General features: G+C 37.4%; 1 protein-coding gene across 6 annotated transcripts in view; it reads left to right on the forward strand.

Annotated features, from left to right (window-relative positions):
- The first annotated feature begins 913 nt into the window (after positions 1-913).
- The window catches only part of LOC121652746 (receptor-type tyrosine-protein phosphatase F-like), a 68,342-nt gene continuing 42,611 nt past the window's right edge, over positions 914-26,644 (forward strand). For 5 of the 6 annotated variants that reach the window (XM_042005704.1, XM_042005706.1, XM_042005707.1 and 2 more), the window contains exons 1-4: positions 914-1,162; positions 20,034-20,209; positions 23,172-23,317; positions 25,924-26,065. In XM_042005704.1, coding sequence (XP_041861638.1) covers positions 20,122-20,209; positions 23,172-23,317; positions 25,924-26,065 — 376 coding nt within the window. In that variant the 5' untranslated portion in view covers positions 914-1,162; positions 20,034-20,121. Of the gene's footprint in view, positions 1,163-15,665; positions 15,722-20,033; positions 20,210-23,171; positions 23,318-25,923; positions 26,066-26,644 lie in introns of all 6 variants that reach the window. The other variant, XM_042005705.1, reaches the window with a different exon arrangement.

Raw genomic sequence — 26,644 nt, forward strand, 5'->3', positions numbered from 1 at the left:
CTTCCTTCTTGCTTACCATATTGCAGTTGAGCACAGGGTCAGTAGTTGAAAACCTGTCATGGATTACTTCTTAAAATGTCTACAATGTGTGATCATATTTCAAAAACAGTAATGATGCTATTTTTAAGGACCTTGTCAATTTTTCAAATATTCTGTTGCTGAATGAATAAAGGAGTTGGAGGAGACTCTACGGTTGTCTCATAGAAATGCCCCCTTTTCCTGCTTTTCTCAGTGCCAAGCCATTATCCAGAACGAGGTCAACCACAGCTGCTCTGATTGCATTTGAAATGTCTGTTCTTGGTCATCTCCATCCTCCTTCTTTTCCTCACTTTTTCAAATTTTCTCTCCAGTTTTTGGTTTAAAGCTTCGAATAACCTGGTGCGCTCTGCACCCTTACAAAAATAAAAAGGTTAAACGTTGTGCCTTGTGAATTGCATGAGCTGTAGGCTGATCAATTTTGACAGGTGCTAAAATTAAACCAGCAATAGAAAACTAAGATTTATGATATATCTAGTTGCTGTAAAATTTTTAAACAAAAAATAAATGTGTAAACCAAAATCATGTGCAGCCTGTTATTTTACAAAACAGTTAAAGTATAATATAGCTACACTAGGATAAAACATGAACATTGCCAAAACATGTAAAACAAAAATGTACAGGCTTACATGCTATGTGTGATTATGATAAACTATAAATACTAACATCAAAATTTGGATGTAACAGTTAAAACCACACAAAGACATACATTTCCAATAACAATGGATATAAAATGATGTGTGATTGAAAGTTTTGAATTCTCTGTCGGAGCAAAGGAGTCTGAGTCCAACTGGAGACCGGAAACAGCCGAACGTAACCGACAAGTCCCGAGGGTCGATGTGCACAGTGTTCGGGTTTCAGCTGCCAGAGAGCAGCCACCTGGACCGCCAGGAAATGCTAGGACGGGGAGAAAGGCTGCACAACCCAGAGCTGAGCAGAGGATTTACCCAGCACTCATGACAGTGCGGATACGGATATTTTCTCCTAGTTCGCCGCTCAAGATGGGAAAAAGTGTCGCGGGACTGGAAAAATCCAGACTTTGACTTGTCGTTTTGTGGAAAATCATTCTTCTCTTCTTTTTAGGATCTTCTCCAAAGAGATAACGTCCAGAAAATTCTACAACTCGGTGAGTTAGACAATACATTTTGTTATTAAGTATGTCAATTTAGTGTGGTAGATGTCAGAGGAGCATGTCAGATGGAAACGCAGCGCAGAAAACTGTATTAGGTTGATTCAAAAGTCCATCAGCGCTCAGTGTCCCCTGACAGATCATTCCAAACTATTTCAAATCAATCAAATGCAGGCAGAAATCACGTATGAGCACCATATAAACACATAGCCGGAACATGCATACAAGTTAAAAAAAATGAAATGACCAAACAACAACAAAAACCGCAAATTACATGCTATATAAATATGTAGGCTTGAAATTTTATATAACCTGATTAAAACCAATTAAAAATGACAATATATGTAATTTTGGCTTACAAAGGAGTTTTGTGTTGATGGAAGTCACTGAAACAGTTAAGACAGCAATTTACCGGAATATGTGATCTTTCATGAATTAATGATTTAGAGGCAGCTATAACAACATTGAAATGGCTCATTATTTCTTTTATTATGTGCTGTTATAGACAAGAGCCATCAATCAGTACATTTTAATGCAGATGACGTGCAGTTACATTAATAAGATCCAGGCAGAAGAGGTGGATAGACTGTGTTATATTCTGTTTATAGCTTCAGTACAGTGTATGATAAGAACAGCAGTGTGTGTGCTGCTGTTGTCATCCTAAGGCTGTAGAAGGCTCAAGCTTTTTCTGACATATCTACACACAAACATATATACTGTTCTATCCATTTTATAGGTTTTTACATGTAATTTAAAAATCATAATCTTTACCCCTTCCATTCAAGTTCAGATGAAAATTGTTCACACTAGTGCTAGACTTTGGCTGCTGCTCTCCAACACTTAATTTTTTTTAGTCCTATTGGTTTTATGACCTAAAATCTGTAATTAAAAGGGCCTAGTTCACAAAGTCATTGCACTGTTAGACCAGAAAAACACAATTTAACAAGGATGCATATATACTGACTTTGAATTTTCAAAATATTTTTTATGAGTACAGCTTTGATGCCTGCTCGTTTTTTTTTTTTTCCATTGGGTACAGTGTATGTATAATAATAATAATAATAATAACAAAAATAAATAAGCAAGCTCTCTCAGCCTTTTTCTCTTATCTTGTTTCTTGTAATACGAAAAAAAAAAAGTCTTGTTTGACACCATTGAAAACCTTGTTGCACTTTCAGCTATTTCAAACATGCTGTGGTAAACCCCATCCTCAAAAAGCCCAATCTTGATCCCTCAGAGCGCAAAAACTACAGGCCCATATCAAAACTACCGCTTGTTTCCAAAGCTTTGTAAAAGGTAGCGGCAGGCGAGCTGACATCCTTTATGGAGCAGCATGATTTCCATGATAATTTTCAATCAGGATTTTAGAAAATAAATTTCACTGAAACTGCTCTAGTGAGAGTTTCCAATGATGTGTGGCTGCAGACTCGGGTCGTTACACAGTTCTGGTTTACAGGATTTATCAACTGCTTTTAATTATTTATTTATTTTAATGTTTATTTCTCACATGGCTATGCATAAGCAACATAACAAAACAAATCAGAAGCACATCGTAATGCACCACCATGCGTGAAAAGGAGCAGGAAGAAGAAAAACATATAATAGCTGCCCCTTTTTTTAAAACATAACACACCAATAAATGGTTTGTCAATTTTATTGACAACAAAAATACTCATTTACAGTCTACATAATAGCCGTCATTCAGCAAGTTCATACCCTCTATGTATATTCTAGTTATATATATATATATATATATATATATATATATATATATATATATATATATATATATATATACATACATACATACATATACACACACACATACATATATATATATACCGTTCAAAAGTTTGGGGTCACTTTGCCATGGAATTCAATAGGGAAGTGACCCCAAACTTTTGAACAGTAGTGTATATATGTACACTGTATATATATGTATTTACACACATCTTTAACTCTATCTGTAATGAATTTCACAATTAAACTCCACATACATATTGATACACACATACACATCTACATACATACATACACACACATATATACATTCATACTTACACACATATATACATCAAAGTGCTTCTGTTCTCTATTTATGTGGTATATGATATTTCAAAATACTTTTAAGTTTAATAAGAGTTCATCACTTAAGTTGTTCTATAACTTAACTCATTTAGTTGTAATACAATGAGATTTTGTTTTGATTCTTACCATAGATGTTTTTAGCATGCTTGTACCTCATAGTGCTTATGTACTTTCCCTTATCTGAAACAACCCCTGGATACTTTGTGGTACTTTTTAATGAATCACTGAGTACAAGAATTATATTATTTTAAAATTGACAGGATCTCTGAATTTGAGCGTTGGTTTGTCTGTACTGAGCATTGCGTACAATTCTTATTGCTTTTTTCTGGATAATAATATATATGGTTCTGTATTTGTTTTGTATGCGCTCCCCCAAACTTCCAAACAATAAGTCAAGTATGGGAGTATGAAAGAACAGTATAAAGTATGTAATGAAGTTGAATTGATGAGATTTTTGGTTCTAAGTAATATTCCGATTGATTTAGATATGTTTGACATGATGTATCTTATATGTGGTTTCCAATTTAATTTATCATCAATTATTACTCCAAGAAGCTTGATAGCTGTTACTCTTTCTATTTCTATTTTGTTTATTCTCAGTTTCTTGTTTGAGTTGATTTGGCGATTTCCAAATATAGATATTTCCTTTTGATACTGTAGAACACAGTATACTGATAAATTGACTTGAATCAGAGATGGGGTTTACAGGATCTGTCCTCCAGTGGTTTTCCTCATATGTAAAAGGAAGAACTTTTAATGTCGTTATCATTAATGCACTGTAATGTCTGACTTGCTCAACCTGTCTTATAGAGTTGCACAGGTTTCTGTTCTTGGTCCTGTTCTGTTTTTGCTTTACCTGATGACTCTTGGTCAGCTGATTTGTGGTTTTAAAAATGTGTCCTATCATTTTTACGCTGATGATATTCAGTTGTATTGTTCTTTCAATGACTCTAAGCTTTATTATTCATCTGTGCTCCTGGAATGTATGTCTTGCATCAAAAACTGTCTCTCTTTAAATTATTTTCAGATAAATTCAAGCAAAACAGAAACTCTGATCATTGCTCCTGATAAAAAGATCCCCCTAATCAAAAACCATCTTGGTGCTCAGGGCTCAGAAACCGTGTGGTTGTCCTAATAACTTTTACTTTATTAATCACAATTCAGCTCTGCATTTTACCCATCTCTAGATGTAGAGAGCAGTGGGCTGCCATGTTCCGGCTCCCGAGGAGCACTTGTGGGGGGTTAAGGGCCATGCTCAAGGGTCCATGGTGGTTCACCTCTGTTGGCACTCCGAACCTGGGTTCTCCAGACCCAGGCCCACCTCTGTAACTCCTAGGTTACCACTCATATGGTGCTCAGAGTTGCTCCCAGGCTGTGTTTTCATCACATTCTTTTAAACTGAAGCATCAACAGAAATGAAATATGCCACTAGCACACAAAATCAATAGGATGCACTTTAAAACTCAAGTCCCTGATGTAAACATAGTTATTCTAAAATGCCTCTTCTTTTATTTCGTTCTAATAAATTTAACGTTTCTGTTTCTGATTGACAGACCTACTTTATTTAGTCATCAGCTCCTTCTGTATAAATACTAATTGCCTTCCTTTGTATGTTGCTAGATCCTCATCTATCCAGGTTTGCCATCATCGTGGTATCTGCCTCTGTACTTTGGTTGGTCAGCCAGTCATGCATTTAGCTGAATTTTGATTTCTCATTAATTTTGGGTTAATTACTTGGTCCTGCTTCTGCCACATTTTTATTTGTTTAATAACAAAAAATGTGACACCCCCACTTTATGCTTTTTCAGTCTTTTACTCAGCAAAAATGTAAAGTTCTTTTGTAGTCTCTAAAGCAAGTATTGTTACCTGCAGCATCCTTAGATGTAGCATTTCTATTTTAAGGCAAGACATGATGTTTTCCAACCCTAATTAAGAGTTTTTCATGTTTTTACTAAACCATATGACTTAGTTGCCAAGTCCCAATCAGCAGTTGATAACAAGCATAAACAAGTGAAGACAAAACTAAATGCTGTTTTAAAAGTACCAGATCAAATAGTAAGCAACATAGCTGAAGTATAAATAATTGCTCATACTTCAGTCTCTAAATATGGAAATTGTTCCCTTTTAAAACTAGTAAACACATTTTATAACCATTTTGATCAGCATGATAGTAAATCTCTTATGTTTATTTTTTATTTATTTATTTTTTAATACATGTTCAGGGAAAAATTTGTCCCAGACACAGATAAATAGATAGTTATGTGACAGCTTCACAAATTGGCAAGAGAGCGTCAGATTGTCAGAAATTTGCATAAAACTGTTCAACTTGGCACTTTCTAATCATTAATACATAATCTGGAACCTCAGATTTTGATTCAAAGGCGCGATGAATGCTTGTGCACTTTTTCACTGTAACTGATTCTGTTTTTATAAATTATGAAAACAATCACTGCAGTGTACCAATTATGAGTAATTTGCACTCACTTTTATTTATGAGACAACAGGATCAAATTTTAGCTTGTAAACATAAGATAAAAAAAACAATAAAAAATAAATCAGCAACAGTCATGTCATGTTTACTTATTTCATGACTTAAGGTGTCAAATATAACTCCATGGAGAACATTTTCCTTCACTGTTCAAGACACGAACAGCTGGGTTGGGTTTATTATGTGGATAATAATGTGTGCTGATAACGAGGAGTCAGCACTTGACATGTGATATTAAATGCTGCTTTAACACAGTCATTTCCATTAATATTAAATTAATCCAGTGGCTAACCACTGAACATCACAGAGCACACCTACTCCCATGCCAGTGTTGTGCAAGTTCATGCTGCTCATGAACTAGCTCAAGGTTTAGTTCATTTAGTTTAAAATGAAGGAATAGTTTACATTCATAGTTCACCATTTTAATTTTGAATTAGTTCAATGTTCATTTAATTTTGGTTGTTTTAATTTAGAACTGAGAATGAAAGAGTGAACTTGAGAAGCCTGTAACTAACCTGTTGGCTGCTAACAGTGCGATCTTGGATGGATGGATGCTTGAAAAGTTGATGAAGCTGACATTCTAACTTGCTTTTTAAGTGCAGGCAGATATAATATGAATGGAAATGTTAGACTTTTACAGGAATCTGCGCCTGCAGTTTCTCTCTTTTCACATCCACTTGCTATTTCGGAGCGGGACTGCACCGATGTTGTCGAGGAGCGTTGGCGGTTTGTTATGCTAGACTGTGTTATGCATTGTGTGTAAGATAGTGTGAAGTTGGTGTAGCTGGTGAAAATGTAGGCTGTGACTGTTATAGGACCTCATATTAATCTGAAAGAGTTCTAGCTCAAGTTTCTTTATTTACAAATTTTTTCAGTTCAGCAGTCACAGAAAAATTAACTAATTCAATGAACTCTTTCATGCACAACACTGTCCCATACAGACAGTTCACCTAGCTGCGGTTACTTCATTGAAGTTATGAATTGACATCTGCTACAAAGAATAATATAAATCTTTTGACAATTACAGTAATTTCCCCTTTATTTAATCAATACACAGCATATACAAAAAAAATCTGTGGAAATAAAGTTGTATAGTTGCAAAAAGAAAAAAAAAAAGAAAGGATATAGACAAGTAAACATCCAAGTTTGTACTACAAATAGACACGTTTCACCAACTGAACAACAACAACACAAAAAGATGTACTATTCTCCAGGGGAAACAAAATAAGTGTAGACTTGGCCTAATAGGGTATTGGAAAACATCAAACTTATTTATTTATTTTTGTGGGGTGTTTTGCAATGTTAGAGGGTGTGAATCTTTATGTTAAATGACAGTTTTAGCTGTATCTAGACATATGGAGTAACATGATTCAGATTCAATGCAGTCTGATACAGTTTGAACTTGAACTTTGTAAATAATAAATGTCAAGAGACAATAAATCAATTGTTACTTTATATTGCAGGAAAAAAGGCATCTGGTAGTTCTGCTGCAATGCTTTTAATGTTTTATGTAAAGCACTTTGAATTGTCTTGTACATGAAATGTGCTATACAAATAAACTTGCCTTGCCTACTTAATTCTTTACTTTGATTTTGAAGTTTGGCACACATTTACATTGGTTCCAATATGTAAACAATCTTGTCGCTCATGTCTATCAAGTGTTGTTATTACATGTGTTAGCTGTGCTAGCTTTATTAGCATCTATAGATTTACCATCATGTCTCAGGAGCTTTTTGTTTCTGTTATATCAGTTCTCAACACACTTTTGTCCAATTTTCCAGATGTTTTATAAAATCAATATGATTTACAAACATTGAAAACTACACAGCAAAATATTGTTTTGTGTGTGTCTTGTAAGACAGAGATCCCCAACCCTGGTCCTCAAGGCCCACTGTCCTGCAGGTCTTAGATGTCTCCCTGCTGCAACACACCTGATTCAAATAAAACGACTCTCTGACAAGCTCTGCACAAGTCTTAATGAGCCATTCATTTAAATCAGGTGTGTTGCAGCAGGGAGACATCTAAGACCTGCAGGATAGTGGGCCTTGAGGACCAGGGTTGGAGACCTCTATTGTAAGAAACCAGGTAAACATTTGTCAGCATGTATATAGTTTTGCCAGTCTGAATGGGACATTTGGCAAGCAAACCAACTAAATCACTGAGTAAATGGTGGATGTTTGTGCCTACTTTGCATACACTGGTATAATAATGATGTGCACCAACATGCCAGTCTTACTTTGACACTCTAAGTTCTCTAAATTAAGCAAAACATTACTCAATAACCTTTACATCTTATTACATTTTTGATGTTAAAAATCAGTTTCCAGCTCACATCAGTATACCCCTGATGATTATCTACCAATTTCTGGGATCAGCTCACTGAACTTTTCCATTTAGAATTCCTCCTATTAAAATATTTATTACTTTCAATTTAAAATAGTCTCTTTTCAAATCCCCTGCAATATTTCAGATCTATACTTTTACTAATCTATTAACCCTTAGTTTCTTCTTGTAAGTCCTTCATTGCTGGATTTAATCATGTGATTGAGATCTATATCTTGTTGAAAGGTCCTATTTCAGTATCTCAAACTATTGGACTGATGGAATAATTTTTTTTTCAGGTTTTTGCCCCAACCTATTGTGGGGGTGTGAGAGGTTTGATTTTCATACTGGGAATAGGAAGTGATGGTCTTATTGTAAAAGCTTAATTTGAAACACTTTATTTCGATCAATATTTGAGACTGGGCCTACATGTCTCTAAATTAAATACTGCTGATGTTCTGTCCTCTTGACACATTTCAAGTGAGCTATATTTGTATGATATAGCTGATGCTTTCCTGTTAAAATAATGTAGTAGTTAATAAGTCTTTAGAGCCTGTCCTCTGGTCTTTTTTTTAAATGACTGAATGAATGCAGTGCAAGTTTAAACAAAGAAATTAAGTTATAACTGAAAGAATCAGCTCTAAGGTGCCTGTCTCCTCTGGGAAACCTCTCTAACACTCCAGTTTGCTGCATGTTATAGATGAATAGATTCCAGTGTTGGAACTGTGACTTGGATGTGCCCCTGGATGCTCTCTGAATGCAAAACCTTCCCTCATCAGCTCAGGCTGTCACTGCATTAAGGCAAAATAGTCTACACAGTCATGTCTTAGTAAATAAGTGGCATATCTAATCTATCTAATCTAATATATCTAATCATAGACGTTTTTCTTCTAAAGTGCAAAATTTGTGGAGGAGAGCATTTGAGTAAATTACTGCAACTCATCAAATAAGTTTACACCTTGAAATTCACTTTTGATTGTGAATTCATTTACTACTGGAAAGAATTTGTAACTGTTGCCTGAACAGGCTGTGGTTTCCAGCCCAGAGAAAATTTTTTGTTTTCCTCAGAACAATTGGCTCTTCCATCTGGTTTTGGGATGGCCAATACATTCCAAGTTCGTGTAAATTATTTCTGAAAAGTCCAGCCAGATCAAAGAATATAGATAGAACAAAAGTACTAAAGTGCTTACAATTTTTAGAATTTTTGATCTGTGTTGTTTCTGGGATTTCTTCTTTTTTTTTTACTTGATTTGTCCAGCAAGCAGAATAACGGTCTGGCTGCTGTGTTGGGCTTTTTGCTTTGCCAAGGGGAGCTTGATGGGTATAAGGCTCCTCTTGATAATCTGATTTATTATAATTTTTTTTTTATTATTTTATTTTATTTTATTTATTTAGAATAACTGAAATTACTTAATCTTGCTGAACCTGACCAGAAGGGACAGAAAAAAGGAGAATAGTGAACAGCAGTAAAAAGGAAAGTAGAAAAAAAGAAAGAGGAGCAAAGACACAAAGACAAAAGGCAACGGCCCTTCAATCCAAACTAACACCAGACGAGAAGCTGCCACACCTGTACAGACACACAGCAGAAAATTTCCTACTGCTTTTAAAAGAAAGCAAGGCTTACAATCATCAGGACCTCCTAAAATAAATAAAAAAAAAACAAAACAACGACACAAAAAAAGAGGGATTCGGGGATGCAAGAGAAGCGAACTTCCCTACGGAAAGTGAGCCGCTGGCGGTGGCAAGGCAAAGGCAGAGGACCTGCAACACGCCCAGGAGGACCAGGCTCCCCCCCAGACAACCACCCAGTGTGGGTTAGCACTCACCCCGATGTTCTGGCTACAGGACACCATCAACCAATCCCCCCATCCTCCTACATCCTAAGCCCCCCACAACCACCCATCCTCCTCCACCCACCCGTTACCCCCATCTATCCATCCCGTAACCCCTCACTCACAGCCTCGCCCATGCCGTATCCACAACACTCACTTTCACACACCCACATCACACTCAACTCTCCCACCATGACTTGTGGGCGACATCCTCAGTGGACCAGAGGATAGCGAGCCCCAAATCAGGCCCCCACCACTAACTCTATTCCCCCATCCCCCATCACACCCCATCCAAATGCAGCAGACTGGGCACCCCCGAAGGCCAGCAGCCAGCCTGGATCTCGCCCCCTGGGGCAACCATCTCCCTCTGCCCGTCCTTGGTGGTGCCCAGGAAACAGGGGTGTGGGAGGACACTATTGCCCTCACCTCCCCCGCTCATGACCATTGTGAATTTTGTGATGTTTGCAATTAAAATGGAGGGGCAGTAACCACGCTGTGCTGGGAGCGAGGCCACACGAGCACCCCTGCCCGCCATGCACGTCCCCCAGTGTGTGTTGTGTTTCTTGTGTTTTGATGTCTAAGTGTAATTAAAACTGAGAGGCGAGTTGCCACAGGGTGCAGCCAATGAGGCCACTTAGATGGCCCCCTCTGCTCCACCCATTGTGACTTGCATGTCTACATGTGTGTGAGAGAAAGCAGGGAAGGAGAGAGGTCCAGGGATATAAGTCCAGAGGGAAGCAAACTTCCTTCCTGAAGGTGAGCTGCTGGTGGCAGTAGGCATCCCTATTCTCCAGGAGGCCCCCCCAGGGCAGGACAGGCCATAAGCAGCCATTCCCCACGACCAGGACACACAGCATGTCCATGGATGTGTATAATTATGCAAATGTATGCCATGTTTCCTGAAAGCATTTATAACTAGAAGCATTCAGAGAGCGCAGACCTTAGCCAAGCCATAGAGACACTGAAAAAACAAGAAGCTTTAATGGCATAATTATCCCTATCTCCCAATGGTAAAAAAAAGTCCTTAAAAAACTTCCTGGATGCAGATGATTATCCGAACCGCCCCCAAATGTTATCACCTGTTCATTATTCATTTATTTCTGACAATTTAATCAATCCGTTCATAATATTTGAGTTATGTTGCAATCTGACAGACAGACAAAGCAATGCTGCATAACAAAAATAATAAAAAAGTGAAGAGAAGCAGACGAATGAATGAAGAATAAGCTTTGGCTATGCTCCAACAAATGAAAGAGGAAGACTCAGATGGAGGAGAATGACCAGCTCTTCTCATTACAATAGGACGAAGTTAGGAGTAGACATTCTTGACAAGATGCCAAGACAGTAATCACCTCAAGCTTCAACTATAAGATGGCCTGTTGTGGTGTTTTATAATGCTTTGGACATTGCTGCACTGAATGCTTGGGTCCTTTACCAGAGCTGCATCGATACCAGAATTACATGCGTTCATCTGAGCGAGTGGCCATGACTTGTGGAGTCCCCCAGGGGTCAGTCCTTGGACCTCTTATGTTCAACTTGTATATGCTCCCTTTGGGTCAAATATTACAGAACTATAGCATTAATTATCAAAGTTATGCTGATGATACACAACTTTATGTGTCTCTGTCACCAGATGACTGCAGTCCAATAGACTTATTGTGTCAGTGTCTGGAGCAAATAAACACTTGGATGTGGGAGAATTTTCTACAATTAAAGACAAAACTGAGATTATTCTGTTTGGTAGCAAAGAGAAGAGGGTCAGCACTGGCAAACATCTGGAGACTCGGGCTCTTAAAATCACTGACCAAGTTCGTAACCTTGGAGTGTTGATAGACTCAGACCTGACTTTCAGCAGCCACATCAAAGCTTCACTAAGAAGCTTCTTACCAGCTCAGAAACATCAACAGAATTAAAAGTTTAGTCTCCCAGAAAGACCAAGAGAAACTCATCCATGCATTCATCTCCAGTAGGCTGGATTACTGTAATGGTCTTTTAACAGGACTTCCTAAAAAGCGCACTAAACATCTGCAGCTCATCCAAAACGCTGCTGCTAGAGTTTTAACCAGGACTAAGAGATCTGAACACATCACACCAGTTTTGAAATCTTTACACTGGCTTCCTGTCAGTCACAGAATAGATTTTAAAACCCTTCTGCAAATGGAAAAGGCCCAGCTGAGCTGACCTGCAGGTTCAAACAAAAACTTCTTATTGCAAAGCAACTATTGCATCTATAAAAGATAAAGAGTAGCAAAATGAAGAAAAGACAAAACAAATTTAAAACCTCCATCCTCTATCTCCTAAATATATGAAGAATTTTAGCAATAAAGAATTGTCAATTTTTTTTTCTTTTATATACATATATTATTTGCCTGGCAAAATCTCCAACCGCACACTGCTGAGATCATGTAAAGGAGGAGTTAAATTTTACTACTAATGTGTATATATATGTATATATATATATATATATATATATATATATATATATATATATATATATATATTCTGATTGTTTACAAATCCCAGAATGGTTTAGGCCCAGAATACATCTGTGATATGTTCAGAGAATATAAACCTAGCAGAGCTCTTAGATCCAAAGACTCTGGTCAACTAGTCCAGACCAGAGTCCAGACTAAACATGGAGAAGCAGCATTTAGCTGTTATGCTGCAAACAAGTGGAACAAACTGCCAGTGGAGATTAAACTTTCACCAAATGTAGACATTTTTAATTCCAGGTTAAAAACATTTCTTTTCTCATGCGCCTATGCATGAAATCTGCACGGAAACGTTTTAACTTATCTTGCTTTTAATCATTTTAGTGTAATTTATTATTTTATTGTGATTATGTGTTGATGACTTTTACTATTTCTAAATATCTGTAATGTCTTTGTTTTATGTAAAGCACTTTGAATTGTCCTGTACATGAAATGTGCTATACAAATAAACTGCCTTGCCTTGCCTTGCCTTCATTACTGAGCTGTCGACGTCATCCAAGGCTCTGTTTCATTACTTTAGCATTATATGATGCTTTTTACTAACCCTAACCTTTTTCCCCCCTCAAGTAATTGATATAAATATAATTACATAAAAAATGTATTTTTGTTATATGTTAGCTGATTGGTGAATGCAGTAAGCTAGAAAATACTTGACATTTTCTATTTGATATACAAGACCGAAGAAATCCCACAAGCTGTGTCTACGTCTAAATGATAAAAAGGATTAAAAGGAAAAAAAAATTGCCTCTGTAAACGTCACCGTTGTTTTGTAATGCTGCGTCAGCTTGGTGTCAAAATGATCCCCTCTGACAGTTCACCAGTTGTTCCTTATTCTATTTCAGAGATTTTCTAAAGATTTCTTCAAAATCCATCCATTATTTTTTTTTAATTTTGTTGCTAGCAGACTAACAGACAAAAGTGTGCCTGCAAAAACATAACCTTCGCCTTGGCAGAAGTAAAAATATGTCCTTAAAACAAATCTAAAAAATAGAATTAAGAAAAAGGTGGTCCAAGTTCAAAACTCTTCGGAACCCCTTAACTACCACTTGTGTATGATAAAGAAATCATTTCATGGAATCTATTAGAGAAATATGACTTAAACCAGCCAAATGCAATTCCTTTGATCCAAATGACATGTTAGAATTGCTGTACTGGTCCTTAATTGACTAAACATAAAGAGCAGTAGTGGGCTTTGTAAAGCATTTGTCTAATTGCAGCCTACTTCAAGGGCCATTGCAGTAATTATCAATTCCCTAAAACCTCATTTGTTTTACAAAATATTCCATCTGTCCATAAATTTTCTTTTGCTTATCCAAAATCAAGACATGGAGGAACAGCTCCAAGAGGGAAACCCAGACATCCCTCTCCCAGTTCTTCCTAGGGGGTCTTGAGACATTCTCAGGCCACAGGAGATATAAAATCCAGCCTGTTCTAGATATTCCCCAGGATTTCAATCTGGTTGGATATGCCCAAAAAAGAAACATCCTAATTAGATGTCTGAACTCAGTTGATTGCATTTGAAGCAGTGGAGCAGCAGCTTTATACTCCAAGCTTCCATCAGCTATACAGGCTCCTTACCTCATCTTTAATGCTGAGTCCAGACATCCTTCTAGTTGCACATCCCTCACATTGCTATGCTAAAGCGGGGGTGTTCTTCAGGTTTTAGAGGTTTCCTGCTGCAGCACACCTTAATCTGATTAATGGGTTAAAGTGCTTGGGCTGTTGAGCAGAGCCATTTAACCTGGAACAGGTGTATTGGAGCAGGAAAACACCTGAAATCTGCAGGATTGTGGCCCTCAACGACTGGAGCTGGACACCACTGTGCTAAAGCTTCTTTTTTCTTTCTTTTTCTGTATACCTCTTTGTCAGCTCTTTTTTTTTTTATCATTTTTGCATACTCCTCAATATTCCTCCATGAAGGCTTTCTTCTTCAAATTCAGTAGGTTTTTCATGTCAGTGGTAATCCAGGGCTTATTTTTGAGAAAGCGCCTCACTGTCCTAGTGGGGACTATAGTTTCCACCCAGAAGTTTACACAGTATATTCTGTCTACACAATCAGTCGAGGCATTGATCTCATCCCCATGTGGCTTACAGAAGGCATTCTAGTCTGCAACCACAATGAACCCCTTCTGAGTACCCCCTGAGACCACCTCCATAAAATCCTTCTTGTTACAGGTTACCAATGAACAATCTAGATAGAGGTAAGAAGTACTGGATATTTGTCTAATTTTCTCAATCAAGGACTAGTAGTAGCACTCAAAACATATCTTACATTCACGTAGAATAATCCATTTTTTGAATTTTCTCTGTTGGATCACTTGACAAACGGAAATTGTAAGTGTAGGGAAACTTGGTAATTTGGCATAGTCAGGAATCCATTTAGGTTTATGTTTGTAACCTGGCAGTGACAGAGCTGATAACATCATAGACAGAGTTGGCAGCAGCACAGGATAAGATATACAACACGACTAGAATAACACATTGCTGCTAGATAATACGGCTGAAACCCCACAGCTAACAGTTCAGTGTCCTGGGCACAGATTCTCTTCTTCACAGTGGCATGTCTGGGATTACACAATCTGTTAATAAGCACAGCAATGCTCTCAAGTAACTTTTGCCACTGTTTCTGATGTCCCTGTCTTCCCATCTAAAATTAATACAGGCTGTTAGACCTCAGATCCAGTGTGTTTTAAAAGCCAGGTAGAGAAGCTAGAAGTCCAGTATATGCTCATACAGCCATGTGTCAGTAAAACACTTAATACTTAAATTCTGTTTTTTTTTTTGTTTTTTTTTTTTGGTGTGTGTGTGGTCCATTTTATTACCAGCGATCTGACAGTCTTCATGTGGATGAAAGGAAGAAATGGTTTAATCATTCTCTACTTCCCTTTGCATCTTGCTCCTGTTTACCTTCCACAACTCTTTAGCTCGTGGGGGGTATGGGGTCTTATTCTGGGCATTATTTAGATCACGGAAAGCTCCATCAGTTGCTAGTATTTGTTGAAAAGCACCCCCATCACCACAGTAACTTACCATAACAAAAGATAAAAAGTGTAAGAGTGACAAAGAGTAAATACCCAAGCAACACCACCTCCAAACCAGTGCAGACAAATCTCTAAAATAAACAAATAAATATACAAATTAAAAAATCTTGGTTTTTTTTTTTGGGGGGGGGGCAGGGGGGAATCTCAGAAAGATACAAATACAAATAAAATATTCAGTTTTCTAAGTTCAAAACTTAGAATTGCATTTGAGCTTGAGATCTCTCCTTTGTCCCATAGGACTGACCCAAGTATGACCAGCCTTGCTGCTTCCATCTCCTGGAACAAAGTTGAAGGTACTAATGACATCCCCTGCATATATTAGATAAGTCAGGTTTGCATGAATTACTTTATTCATGACTATAATCAGAACTGTGCAAAATAGCTCCTATGCATGTATGATCGCTCTTATCAATCTCTAGATGTTCATTTACAGTCTAGTCGTGACCACTTTTGTCAAAATGATGATATTACCCATGCACAAAAGTGGCAGCAATTTATGCAATTTATAATAATATTTTTGAGTCTGCAGTGTGACTGTTCTGGGATGTCAACGCCCTTCATCTGCAAATGTGAATTGCCCAAGGCAGCCCGTGACACACCACTATGCCAAGGCACAACATTTGGGAACCACTGATGGAGCCAGTGTGTTTATTTCGACTTCATTTTTTGGCTTTTGTTTTCAGCTTCAACAGTTGAAGCATTCGTTTGACTTGCAACAACAAAGCCATCTCAAGACACTTCATAGACATAATCAATTCAAGCCAATTCATTGTGATCCAATTAAAGTAAATCCACATTAGTCCATATAACTAAAATCAACTAAATCGTTCTCACCTGGCTGTGTCAAGGCTCTTCATGTAAGCACACATGAAGTCACGTTTTGGCTCACTGGTCACTTATCAAGAAACATGTCCTTTTCTTAAACATGTAATCTTATAAAAAACCACAAATATTCTTTTTATAAAACGACAACACCAGAGAGAACAAGGAGTATAAGTAATCTGTAGAAATTTTGCAAGTAGGTAAGCAACAGAGTTATTAAATTTAATAAAAAATATGTGGTTTTGCTAGACTTACTGTGACTTGCACAGTCAAGTAAAGGATGAGATTGCAGCTGAAAAGAGCAGTGGAGATCAGCACAGCAGTGTGGAACTACAAGGTTACTAGTACTTTAAACCAGAGAAAATAGTCTTGAATTGATACCTAAATGATAGAGAGGTTATAGGAAAAGAAAAAAAACTGTTAAAAGCACATCGACGTGTGTTTAAACACAATAAAAAACAACTGAAATTATATATTTTTTCTGTGCAATAATCAATACCTATCAGGCCAATATTCCTGCCAAAAGCTGGAACTAATGGCCAAAAATCTTGAAGCTGCAATAATAAACGTAACAAATGACTTGATCACTAGTGCAGTTGTTCCTGGCTGGGAATAAACAATTATATAGCCAGTTTAACTAGTGAATTACATTCATTTTTCTTGGCATGACACCCAGCTGATGCTCTGACATATAAGGTGTTGCCGCACCCAACCCTGCCCTGCTTTGCAGTATCAAGGAAACCAACAGATTGCCAGGGCCATGGGCAGTGCCAGGCTCAGTGGGTCACATCCCCTTAAAGCCTGGACCAGGCTGCCTTTGTGCCAGCAGCCTCCAAACCTCGAGTCATCATGGACATCATGCTCCAAGAGAAACATTGCCAGCACCCTGCCTGCCCTCTCCTTATTCAGCTAACAGCTCACAGTTCACTGTACAGGAACATTATGTACTGGACATATGGTCATGATTCATATCCACCAAAGGAAGTGCATATGTGACAGTATAAGCTATCAAACCTAAAACTAAAAGATATGAAGGAAGAAGACATTGGTGATTAAAGTGAGTAAACCTTCCCAGACAAAAAGCCATTAGTGTCCACATGAGAGACAACAGCAGCTTAGCAGCTCCAGTCTCTGGCACAAACATTCAGTCATTCACACACATTGATATAGAGTTCTTTAGTTTATCTCTGCTGGGATTTTTCTTATCATACACATACCAAAGGTTTAGAGTTTTGTAAATAAGATTAAAAAAAAACAAAGGCCACACACCAGAAGCTGTTCCTAAAAAATTTAGTATGACGTTTTGGGCGCCTGCCTTTTTTCAGACATAATGCCAAAATGACTCCTGCCAGTACATTAACACAAACTGGATGTGTCTCATTGACACATGAATCATTTAGATGCAGATAATGATAGTGATTATCTGCCAACGACCAACGAACCAACAATGAAACTATAATCATTAAATGATTATAGTTTCATTGTTGGTTCTGGTTACCTGTTTTTTTGTGTTGTTTTTTTTTTTTGTTTTGTTTTTTTACACGGATTAGAAAACCATTAAGTCTGTGGGTATTTATTAAAAACAATATCAAATCTCTAAAAATGTTTTTCCCTTTTAAAATAATTTCTACCTACTTTTATCTTCATAAAGAATGTTTAATCACTACAATATAAAGTGGACACACTTGGAGTGCCCATGAAGAAACAGCTAGAATACCAGAAATGCAATAAATAGGTGTTTGACCTGGACATGACAGAAGGAGCATGTACTTGATTGAATGGTCTCTACCTGACTTTCAGATCTCAGAAATACAGGCAAAAGCAGATCTAAATAACATATACAGCTGTCAGAAACGTTTACATCCTCCACTAAAAAAACATACCACAAACTGATTTTCTTTACCCCCTCCTATACAACCACTGGACAGCAGCAACCTGTGATCAAAAGGACTTTCAGGAGGTTATTGAAGGAAACTGCTTTGAAGCCACTGACTGGAATGCATCATTTAAGTTGCATGGAGATGACAATAATGACATGTCTGAGTGTGTGACATGCTGCCCCTGCCTCCAGTCACACAGTCCTCATACTGGACCTACAGATTCCTTGTCACACATCTACTGTGTCATTTTATTGAAGGGTGACTTGCTTCTTCACTGTACTGACTATTTTTACTCTGTTTTAGTGTGTACAAAAAATGCTTAGTGTTATAGTATATGTCCTGAAAGTATTTTTTCTTGTGGTAGCAGTCAAAGTTCAAGTTCAAGTCTTTAATTCCCACAAACAACCCAGATCCACATAAAGCCACATAAGTGTTTTAAAAGCATTAACATCAGTTCCTCTTAACTGGCTTGTTAGAAATTTCTAAAATTTGCCAAGCTTTTACTTATTCCATGTAAGCTTACACCCATCTGGAACAACCCTGACATCCTGCAAAATAAAAAGATGATTGTCGCAATGGAAAAATAAAGGAATAAAGCAGAACATATAGCAGAAAAAGGAAACTTCTTGTCATTTGATATTCTCACTTCACAATATGGAGTCAGTAGCACAAAATTTTTAGAATACCACCAGCTTTACCTCGCATTGGAGGTTGGATATTGGTGGGGGGGCTGATGGCTGCGGGTCCTTGTTGGTTTCCCGTGGTAAGGATCTGTGCCGGGGGATCGGGGTCCAGATTAATTGATCTAAGCCAGAGGAAACTAATAAGTTACTTAAATTACAGACTTATTCTCCTTTTTGTTTTTCTTCTTGGTCCGCTTGAGTAAAGTGTAGTATGAAAGCAAACCAAACTAGAGGAATGTGTGAAATTTTTTTGAATTCCCCACCCAATCAAGCCAAGTCTCCCAAACTATCCTAGTGTGAATGTGCCCTAAAGAAAGGGAGGCAGAGCCTTTACTTATTAGGCCCCTCACTGTGGAACCAGCTCCCAGTTTGGGCTGAGGAGACAGACACTTTCACTATCTTTGAGCTTATACTTAGTACTGTCTTTAGTGAAATCCCATAATGCACTGAACTCCTCTCCTCCCTCTTTATTCTACTTGTATAAATAAATAATTTTATTTTTGTCATCAACTTGTGTTCTTTTGCTGCAAGTATCCTCAACCTAAAGCTATGGTGCTTGTTGACCCCTCTGTCTTGTCCTCTCAATCCTACACTGCTCAGTGCAGGGGTTTAAACTAAAGAGAAGATTCAATGCTGTCCATTGACAACTTTTAATGAATTAGCTTCATATTAACACAGTTAAAATGAATCTGATTTAACTGGGTTACAGTTAGATTAATTACAGTGAACTGAATTGTAGTTGGACTGGTTGGGGTTGTATCTTTAAAAATGCTTTCAGAAACAGTAGTACAAATAAAATTGAATTGAATTGAATTGAATTGAATTGAATTGAATTGAAATAAACTGCGCTGGATCACTGGGGTGATATTTTAGTTGGCTGTCCAAACAATTCCTTGATATCCTTTCAGTTAATCCAAAACACTACCAGTACTGACCGGTATAACCGATAGAGATCACATTTATTCTTTTATTAGCCTCCTACATGTAAAAATAAGAAAAAATATGAAAACTATTTGATGAGTTTTGCTTTAATTAATAAATGTTGACATATTTATTCTTGCTTAAAAATCTTTTTTGAAACAGAACCAGTCAAAAGTTTTGGACACGTCTACTCATCGAAAATAAACCAGTGTCCAGACTTTTGACTAGTACTGTATGCTTGATAAATGCTGAGTAAAAAGAAGTTTAAATTGAAAACCATTTTTCTTTTGTCTTTGCAGGTCTCATCCGATGAATCTGATGACTGGGAGGGTAAAAGCTGATTAACACCAGTGGTAGGGCTGGAGGAGAGTGTACCAGCAGTCAGACATGGACCTTAGAAGGCTGGTACCTTTCACCATGGCAGTCCTTCTTGTACTACTGCTGGCTAGACTAGTTCTGCCTTCTCACGCAGAAAGTGAGTACTAATACTATCCATTCAGCTCACAGATCAGCTCATGTTAACGGATTTACCGAGCAATAAGCTTCATTGGTTAGGTGTATTGTGTGACTGAAAAACAGACAATTAATGGTTGTATTTATATTTCACATCACAATTTTCACATTGATTAATTAATCTAACATTATTTTCTACTTATCTACATTGGTTATTGGTTATAGATGTTAGAAGCATCTCTGAGAAAATTAATTATCTTTCCAACTGAAAGAAAAGGGAAAATTCCAACTCACATTTTTATGTTTGCATTGATTTATCAATGGAAGGTCAAAGTTTTAGTCACAACAAAAACATCTGATTATTATTAAATGGATCCAACAGCTGATCAAGTTTGGCTAAGTGACTCTTTCACTTGAATCAGGTGTTTTAAAACAGGGAAGCATCTAAATCTTGCAAGCTTCTCTTGACCTTAGAAATCATCTTTTACAGCGTTATCACGACGCAGCAAAGCAGCCATCAGGAAAACTTTGTCCAAGCCTGTGATTGGTTGGAATTGTGGCACAGCTGGAATGAGGCACAATAATAACGCCATAATGGAGCAACAATAAATGTATTCAGTTTGGGGGTTTCTTTTTTTACTTTGGTGTTTAAACCTAATACGATTTTCACAAGAGTTTGTCCAGTACAAGCAGCAGGATAGGCAGCGAGTCTGACATGCTGCAGTACATCACATCCTATGTCACGTCATCTTGTTGGTCCACTGGATGAACCGTTTGCTTTCCTACTATCAGCGCACTGTACCAAACTTCATTTGCAAGTAAATCGAAACCCGGGTCAGGCTTTTCGTAGAAGTGGAGCAGGGTTTGTTTAAAGCGGACCACACTGCGCCAGTGTGAATATGCCCTAAGAATGGTGAACATCACTGCGCCTCATACTAGGCTCATATTTATGGATTAACTGAATTATTCCAAAAGACATAATCAGAAATAAAATATTCCACATCATATGTTTGTTTTAACTCACTTCTCCCATTATACTGTTACACAATACCCAATACCTCTAAATTTCACACTCACAGGTTTAGAGTTGTTTATTGATATTATATAGAACTAATTTCCTTTTTTGGGGATTAATAAAATTCTATTCTATTGTATTCTATTCTATTTACAAGAGCAAGTGGATGATTGTCACACAGTGGATCAATTCTTCTAGTGTAAATAGTTAATTTAGTCTGTGTGAAGTTTGACGTTTATTTTCATCTTTCTTTGCATCAAAATTCAGGGATATTTGGCTTTTTGTATGATGTCAGAATGTACCCAACATGCAATATAACCTTTTGCTCTGAACCACGAATTGACCATTAAATGCTTTGGTTCAAGCACAACTTGTATTCAAAACAGTCCTCTTCATTTTGACATTGTAAGACCAAAACAACACCTAACAAATGACAAGTAACAAAGTTTTTAGCTTTGGTTTAAAATAATTGTTTAAAATGAAGAAATTACCACTGAATGATTCTGCTTGAAAACTTTCATGATATAATATCTATGTAGCATGAAAATTTTATATTTTCTGTACCTTTCACCTGATTGTTGAATATTTCTAACTTATTGCGAGCAGTGCATATTAGCTCTGTGTTGATGTTGCTGCTAACTTGTATGTGTGATAATAAGATATGAAACATGTGCAATGTGTAATCTAAACAAACATATAAAGTAAACTGATTTTGCTGTAAAAGCCAGGTCATGATAACAGCTTCCGCAGCATGAATGCAACACTGTAATCCACCGATGTTGTAGCCGTTGGCAGGGTTTACGCGTACGAGTTAAGGGAGAGGTGGAGCTATGGGGTCATCGGTTCAGGAAAGATGTGTATGAGATACGACTACATTTCAGATTTATTCATTCTGACCTAATTTATAAAATTATAATTTTCAGGCTCCCAAAACACCGGTTGTATGTGAACAAAATGTCCAGACAATAAAACTCATTGTTGTGTGGACGTGGGAGCATGTGGAAAAACCTTTAATAGTAATTTACTTCAAGAAATCACTTTCTGTGATTTGACCCATTTTACTTGTTTTGGTTTGGTGTTGATTTGAGCATTTTCTTTTTACACAGCTCTCATAAGGTTCCATCACAAGATTTTATGAGTTTGAACTCTGTCTGGAAGGGTTTTCTAAGACTCTTGAAATGTCTTTCCTCCAGTTTTAAGAGCTGATGAGATGATTTTCTATTATGTTCTTTATGTAAAACCTACGAAATAACAGAGGGTAACCCTTTTTTACCCTATCTTGTGACCAGTGTCATCTCAGTCATGAGGTTTTATGCATGCCCACACTTTACAAAAGCTAGTTCAAAGTTCCATCCCTGATCATACTCCCAGAAAATCAACCACTCCTGCCATATCTGCTTGTTGTCAGGGATAGCATGGGGATAGAAAACTTTCCCTCTGCATTTGCTATTTGAAGTTATTATAGCTATAAAGTTAGTCTAGGAGTGGAAATGATCATGCCAGGTCCACTTTAAGGTGGCTTCACTCAAGGGCAACGGCTCGTTTCAACTCCTTCTTCTGGCAAAATACAAAAACAAAGAGTTGAACTGAATGTCAACACAATTTTTTTCCACCATTTTATGTGAGAAAAAAATCTACCTGTAAATAAAATTTCCAGTCATATGGTTTAGCTACTACAGTACATTCATTTTCATTAATCATTGATTCGTTGATTCATTGATTCATTTATTCATTCATTCATTCATTCACCTGCTCACAAGTCTCACAGTCAGAAGGAAAATTAATTTGGATGGTTGACCAACTTTTGGGTAAGCACCAAAAGATGGACAACCATCCAAATGATCATTATTATTATTTTTTTACTTGCCTTTCAGGACTTCTGTAGGTTTTTCTTACTCGGGAGTCTGATCCAGGCTGTTCAGTTTGACCTCTTCTTGCTGTCATTTTTGTCTTGCTGTTTTTCCCTTAGGCATGCCGAGCTTCATGAAATCCCCAGATGATCAAACGGGGATTTCGGGAGGAGTGGCATCATTCGTTTGTCAGGCCGTGGGAGACCCCAAACCTCGGATCACTTGGATGAAAAAGGGGAAGAAAGTCAGTTCTCAGCGCTTTGAGGTATAACCTGTGAGCTGTCCCCAGATCTCTGAAGCTCTATACTTCTCTATATGCAGCAAGACCATTACATATCTTATTTCAACCACCTAAGAACAAAAGAAAGTTTTCAAAAATTGTTTTCAATTTCTTCTTTTTTTTTTTTTTTTTTGGTGTGTGTATGATTTACAAACTAAATGGACCTAACAAAACACCTTACTTTTTTTTTTTCATTTTGCAGCATGTCAACTATAGTGGACAATAGGACGATTTTAGTTTTTAAGTACAACTGAATTTAGAAAATGAGCAAATTATGGCTTTTGAGTGATATTAACCCATCAGATATTTTTTAGGCAATTTGCACATGTTCAATAATAATAGCACATGAAAATAACAGAGTAATATTCTAGTATGATAATAGAACCAGATACATTAATTAGATACCAGAGAGTGTGTTCCAAGTAGGGGGCTCACACCCAGCCACAGTGGTGATCTGGCTCTAGGAGAGAAAGTTCCTTTAGTTGAACCTCAGATTAGGTGAAGCAGTTTGGATTTGGTTCTGGTTGTGGAATGGTGGACTAGGTCTACAATCTCATCCGGGTTCTGGAAGGTGCATGGGTGTTACCCAACCAATCTACACATGTTTTCTAGACTGGAGAAGATGTTTGACTAAGTCCTGCAGGGAGTGTTTATGGGGTATGAAGTACCAGGCCCTTAACAAGGTCTTTCTGGTCCCTTTTTGACTGGTGTCACACCATGGTCCACATTGCCGGCAGCAACTCAGATACGTTTCCAGTGAGAGTTTGACTCCTTCAAGGCTGCTCTTTGTCACCAGTTCTGTTCAAAATGCCTCCCTGCCTGGTGAGGTTTTCTGCATGTCCCACAGGGAGGAGGGCCCAGGGAATACTGGACTGGAGGGACTGTGTCTCTCAGCCAGTCTGGGAAAGCCATACAATCCCCCCAGATGTGTTTGGTGAAATGGCTGGGGAAAAGGAAGCCCAGGCTTCTCTGCTCATGCTACACTTACTCCATCTCAGATGGATGGATTCTTATTCACTATCTCCTCCTATCCCAGGATAAAACTCATCCTTTTCCTTTTTGGTATAAAATCCTCCCTGCTTCACTTCTTTTTCCTACAACACTGTTGAGTCACTAAATACAACAAAGAGGTCCTGGTGTAGTATTTAAAAACAGAAATAATTAAAATGTTTCAGGAGTAAAATATTTATATTGACATGTTCTATAATATATAATAAACAATATTATATACAATTATCATGGTGAAAATAGCAATAGATAAAGAATATTTTGCTGTCTTGTCCTCTCGAAATTTAGTTATTGGTGTGCCAGCCATTTTGATTGAAAAAAACAAAAAAAACAAACTTCTTTCCCAGTATGCAAACCCATCACATTATGTGTATTATAATGGAAGCACTCACAGAGTGTAGTAAAGATATCTTTCCAGTACATGATGGACAAAGCCAAAATTTGGGGGCATGAGTTTGGTCCACAACTTTATAACCATATTTTAATGCAGGGAGATCTGAACACAATTTAACATTACATGAGGCTATGATGAGCATAAATAGATGAGGTATGCACCCTCCTGAGTACCTCAGACCCTATTTTATCAGGTATCGCTTCACTTAACTCCTGATTCAATGATAATTTAATGCTGTTTAATGAAGTAGTTATGAGCTGGAGTTGATTCCACAATATAATTCTACAAAAAAAACTTTTCTAGTTCAATTAGTCATTCGTCATTATAAGCACTCATATTATTCTGTGTTTATTAGCACTGTTACTTGTTGTAGTTAACCAAAGAAGCTACTGACTAACAGAGCTGTTGTTTCCTCACAGTGCTGTGCAGAGAGTGTGCTGTTCACCAGCTCTGCAGCCTTTTTCTCTGTACGATCATCTCTACAAGCTCTAGATCAGTCCCTAGCACAGAACCAGCTTTTTTGATGAGTTTATTCAGCTTTTTCTCTGTCTCTGGTTCAGATGGCTCTAAAGCAGATTGCACTTTCTACAACAGACTTATAGAATATATACAACATCTTGGTGCAGATGTTGAACGATCTCAGCTTCCTCAAGAAGTAGAGTCAGCTCTATCCCGTCTTCAGTGTTCCATTTCCAGTCAATACTTAGACTCAGGCTGTTTAGTCATGATGGAAATGAGTTGGTTTTGCATATGTTTGCAGATTAGTGTGTTAGGATTTTACCCAGAGTACTAGACATTTTATTGAGCTATTTATGATTTACAACTGTACACCAACCAATGCAATAGAATCCCAGATATCTTAGAGTATATAATAGTACAACTGAAAAATAAGATTAGACCAATTACCTCAAATCATGTCGCTGTCAGCCAAAATGTCACTGAATGGTGAATGGTGAACCACATTCAGAGGGGAATGCTTATTCCAGAGAACATCAGAATAATTTCTAACTGACTATAAAACAAATGATTTAGACACTATTCCTCAGTTTCATTCCAACTTTTCTTTGCTTTGATGAAAGAACAAGCAGTAATTATAGAAACTATTGTACCCGACTACAGCTAAACGGCAAAAAGACATTGATTTATATAATGATACTGGTAATGATGCTCTCTGCTTTTATCTGGTCAGGTGACTGAGTTTGATGATGGGTCTGGCTCAGTGCTACGTATCCAGCCTTTGAGGACCCACCGTGATGAAGCCATTTATGAATGCACAGCTTCCAATAGTGTGGGAGAGATCAATACCAGTGCCAAGCTTACCGTCTTAGAAGGTAAGATCAGACTTCTGCCCTCACCTCACTTACAACTGAAGAGATTTCATAGTTAAAGCTGTTTACACACGTCACTCATTTTAAGTCTATTTCTTCTACCTGACCATTTTCAAGGGATTTTTGTTGTTTGTTTGTTTTGTTAAGCCACTCAACACTAACCTATGAATCCCTGACCTTGGAACAATGGCCTGACCTATAAGCTATAGCCAATGCATCATGTAATACAGATGTAAATGAAGGATTTGAGGGTGTGAAATCAAAAATAAGAATGCATCTATCAGTAATGTACGGTCTCACTTACAGGAGAGAGCAGTTACGACTAATTAAGCTAATTTATGCCCAAACTGGGGATAGTGTTGAGCAGTGGAAGGAGCACTTTGAAGATCTCCTTAATTTGGCGAGCACGTCCTCTATTAGAAGACTCGGGATAACTTGCCAATCACCTTAACAGAGGCTGCTGGGGTAGTTAAAAGAAAAACAAAAACAAAAAAAAAACTTCCATTTTGCTTTTTTAAAATGGGAAACAGAGAGTTTGCTTTAACTAAAAGGGTATCACACTATTACACCTCCCTAGAAAAG

This window comes from Melanotaenia boesemani, chromosome 14, assembly GCF_017639745.1.
Source record: "Melanotaenia boesemani isolate fMelBoe1 chromosome 14, fMelBoe1.pri, whole genome shotgun sequence".
In the NCBI taxonomy this organism is placed as follows: Eukaryota; Metazoa; Chordata; class Actinopteri; order Atheriniformes; family Melanotaeniidae; genus Melanotaenia; species Melanotaenia boesemani.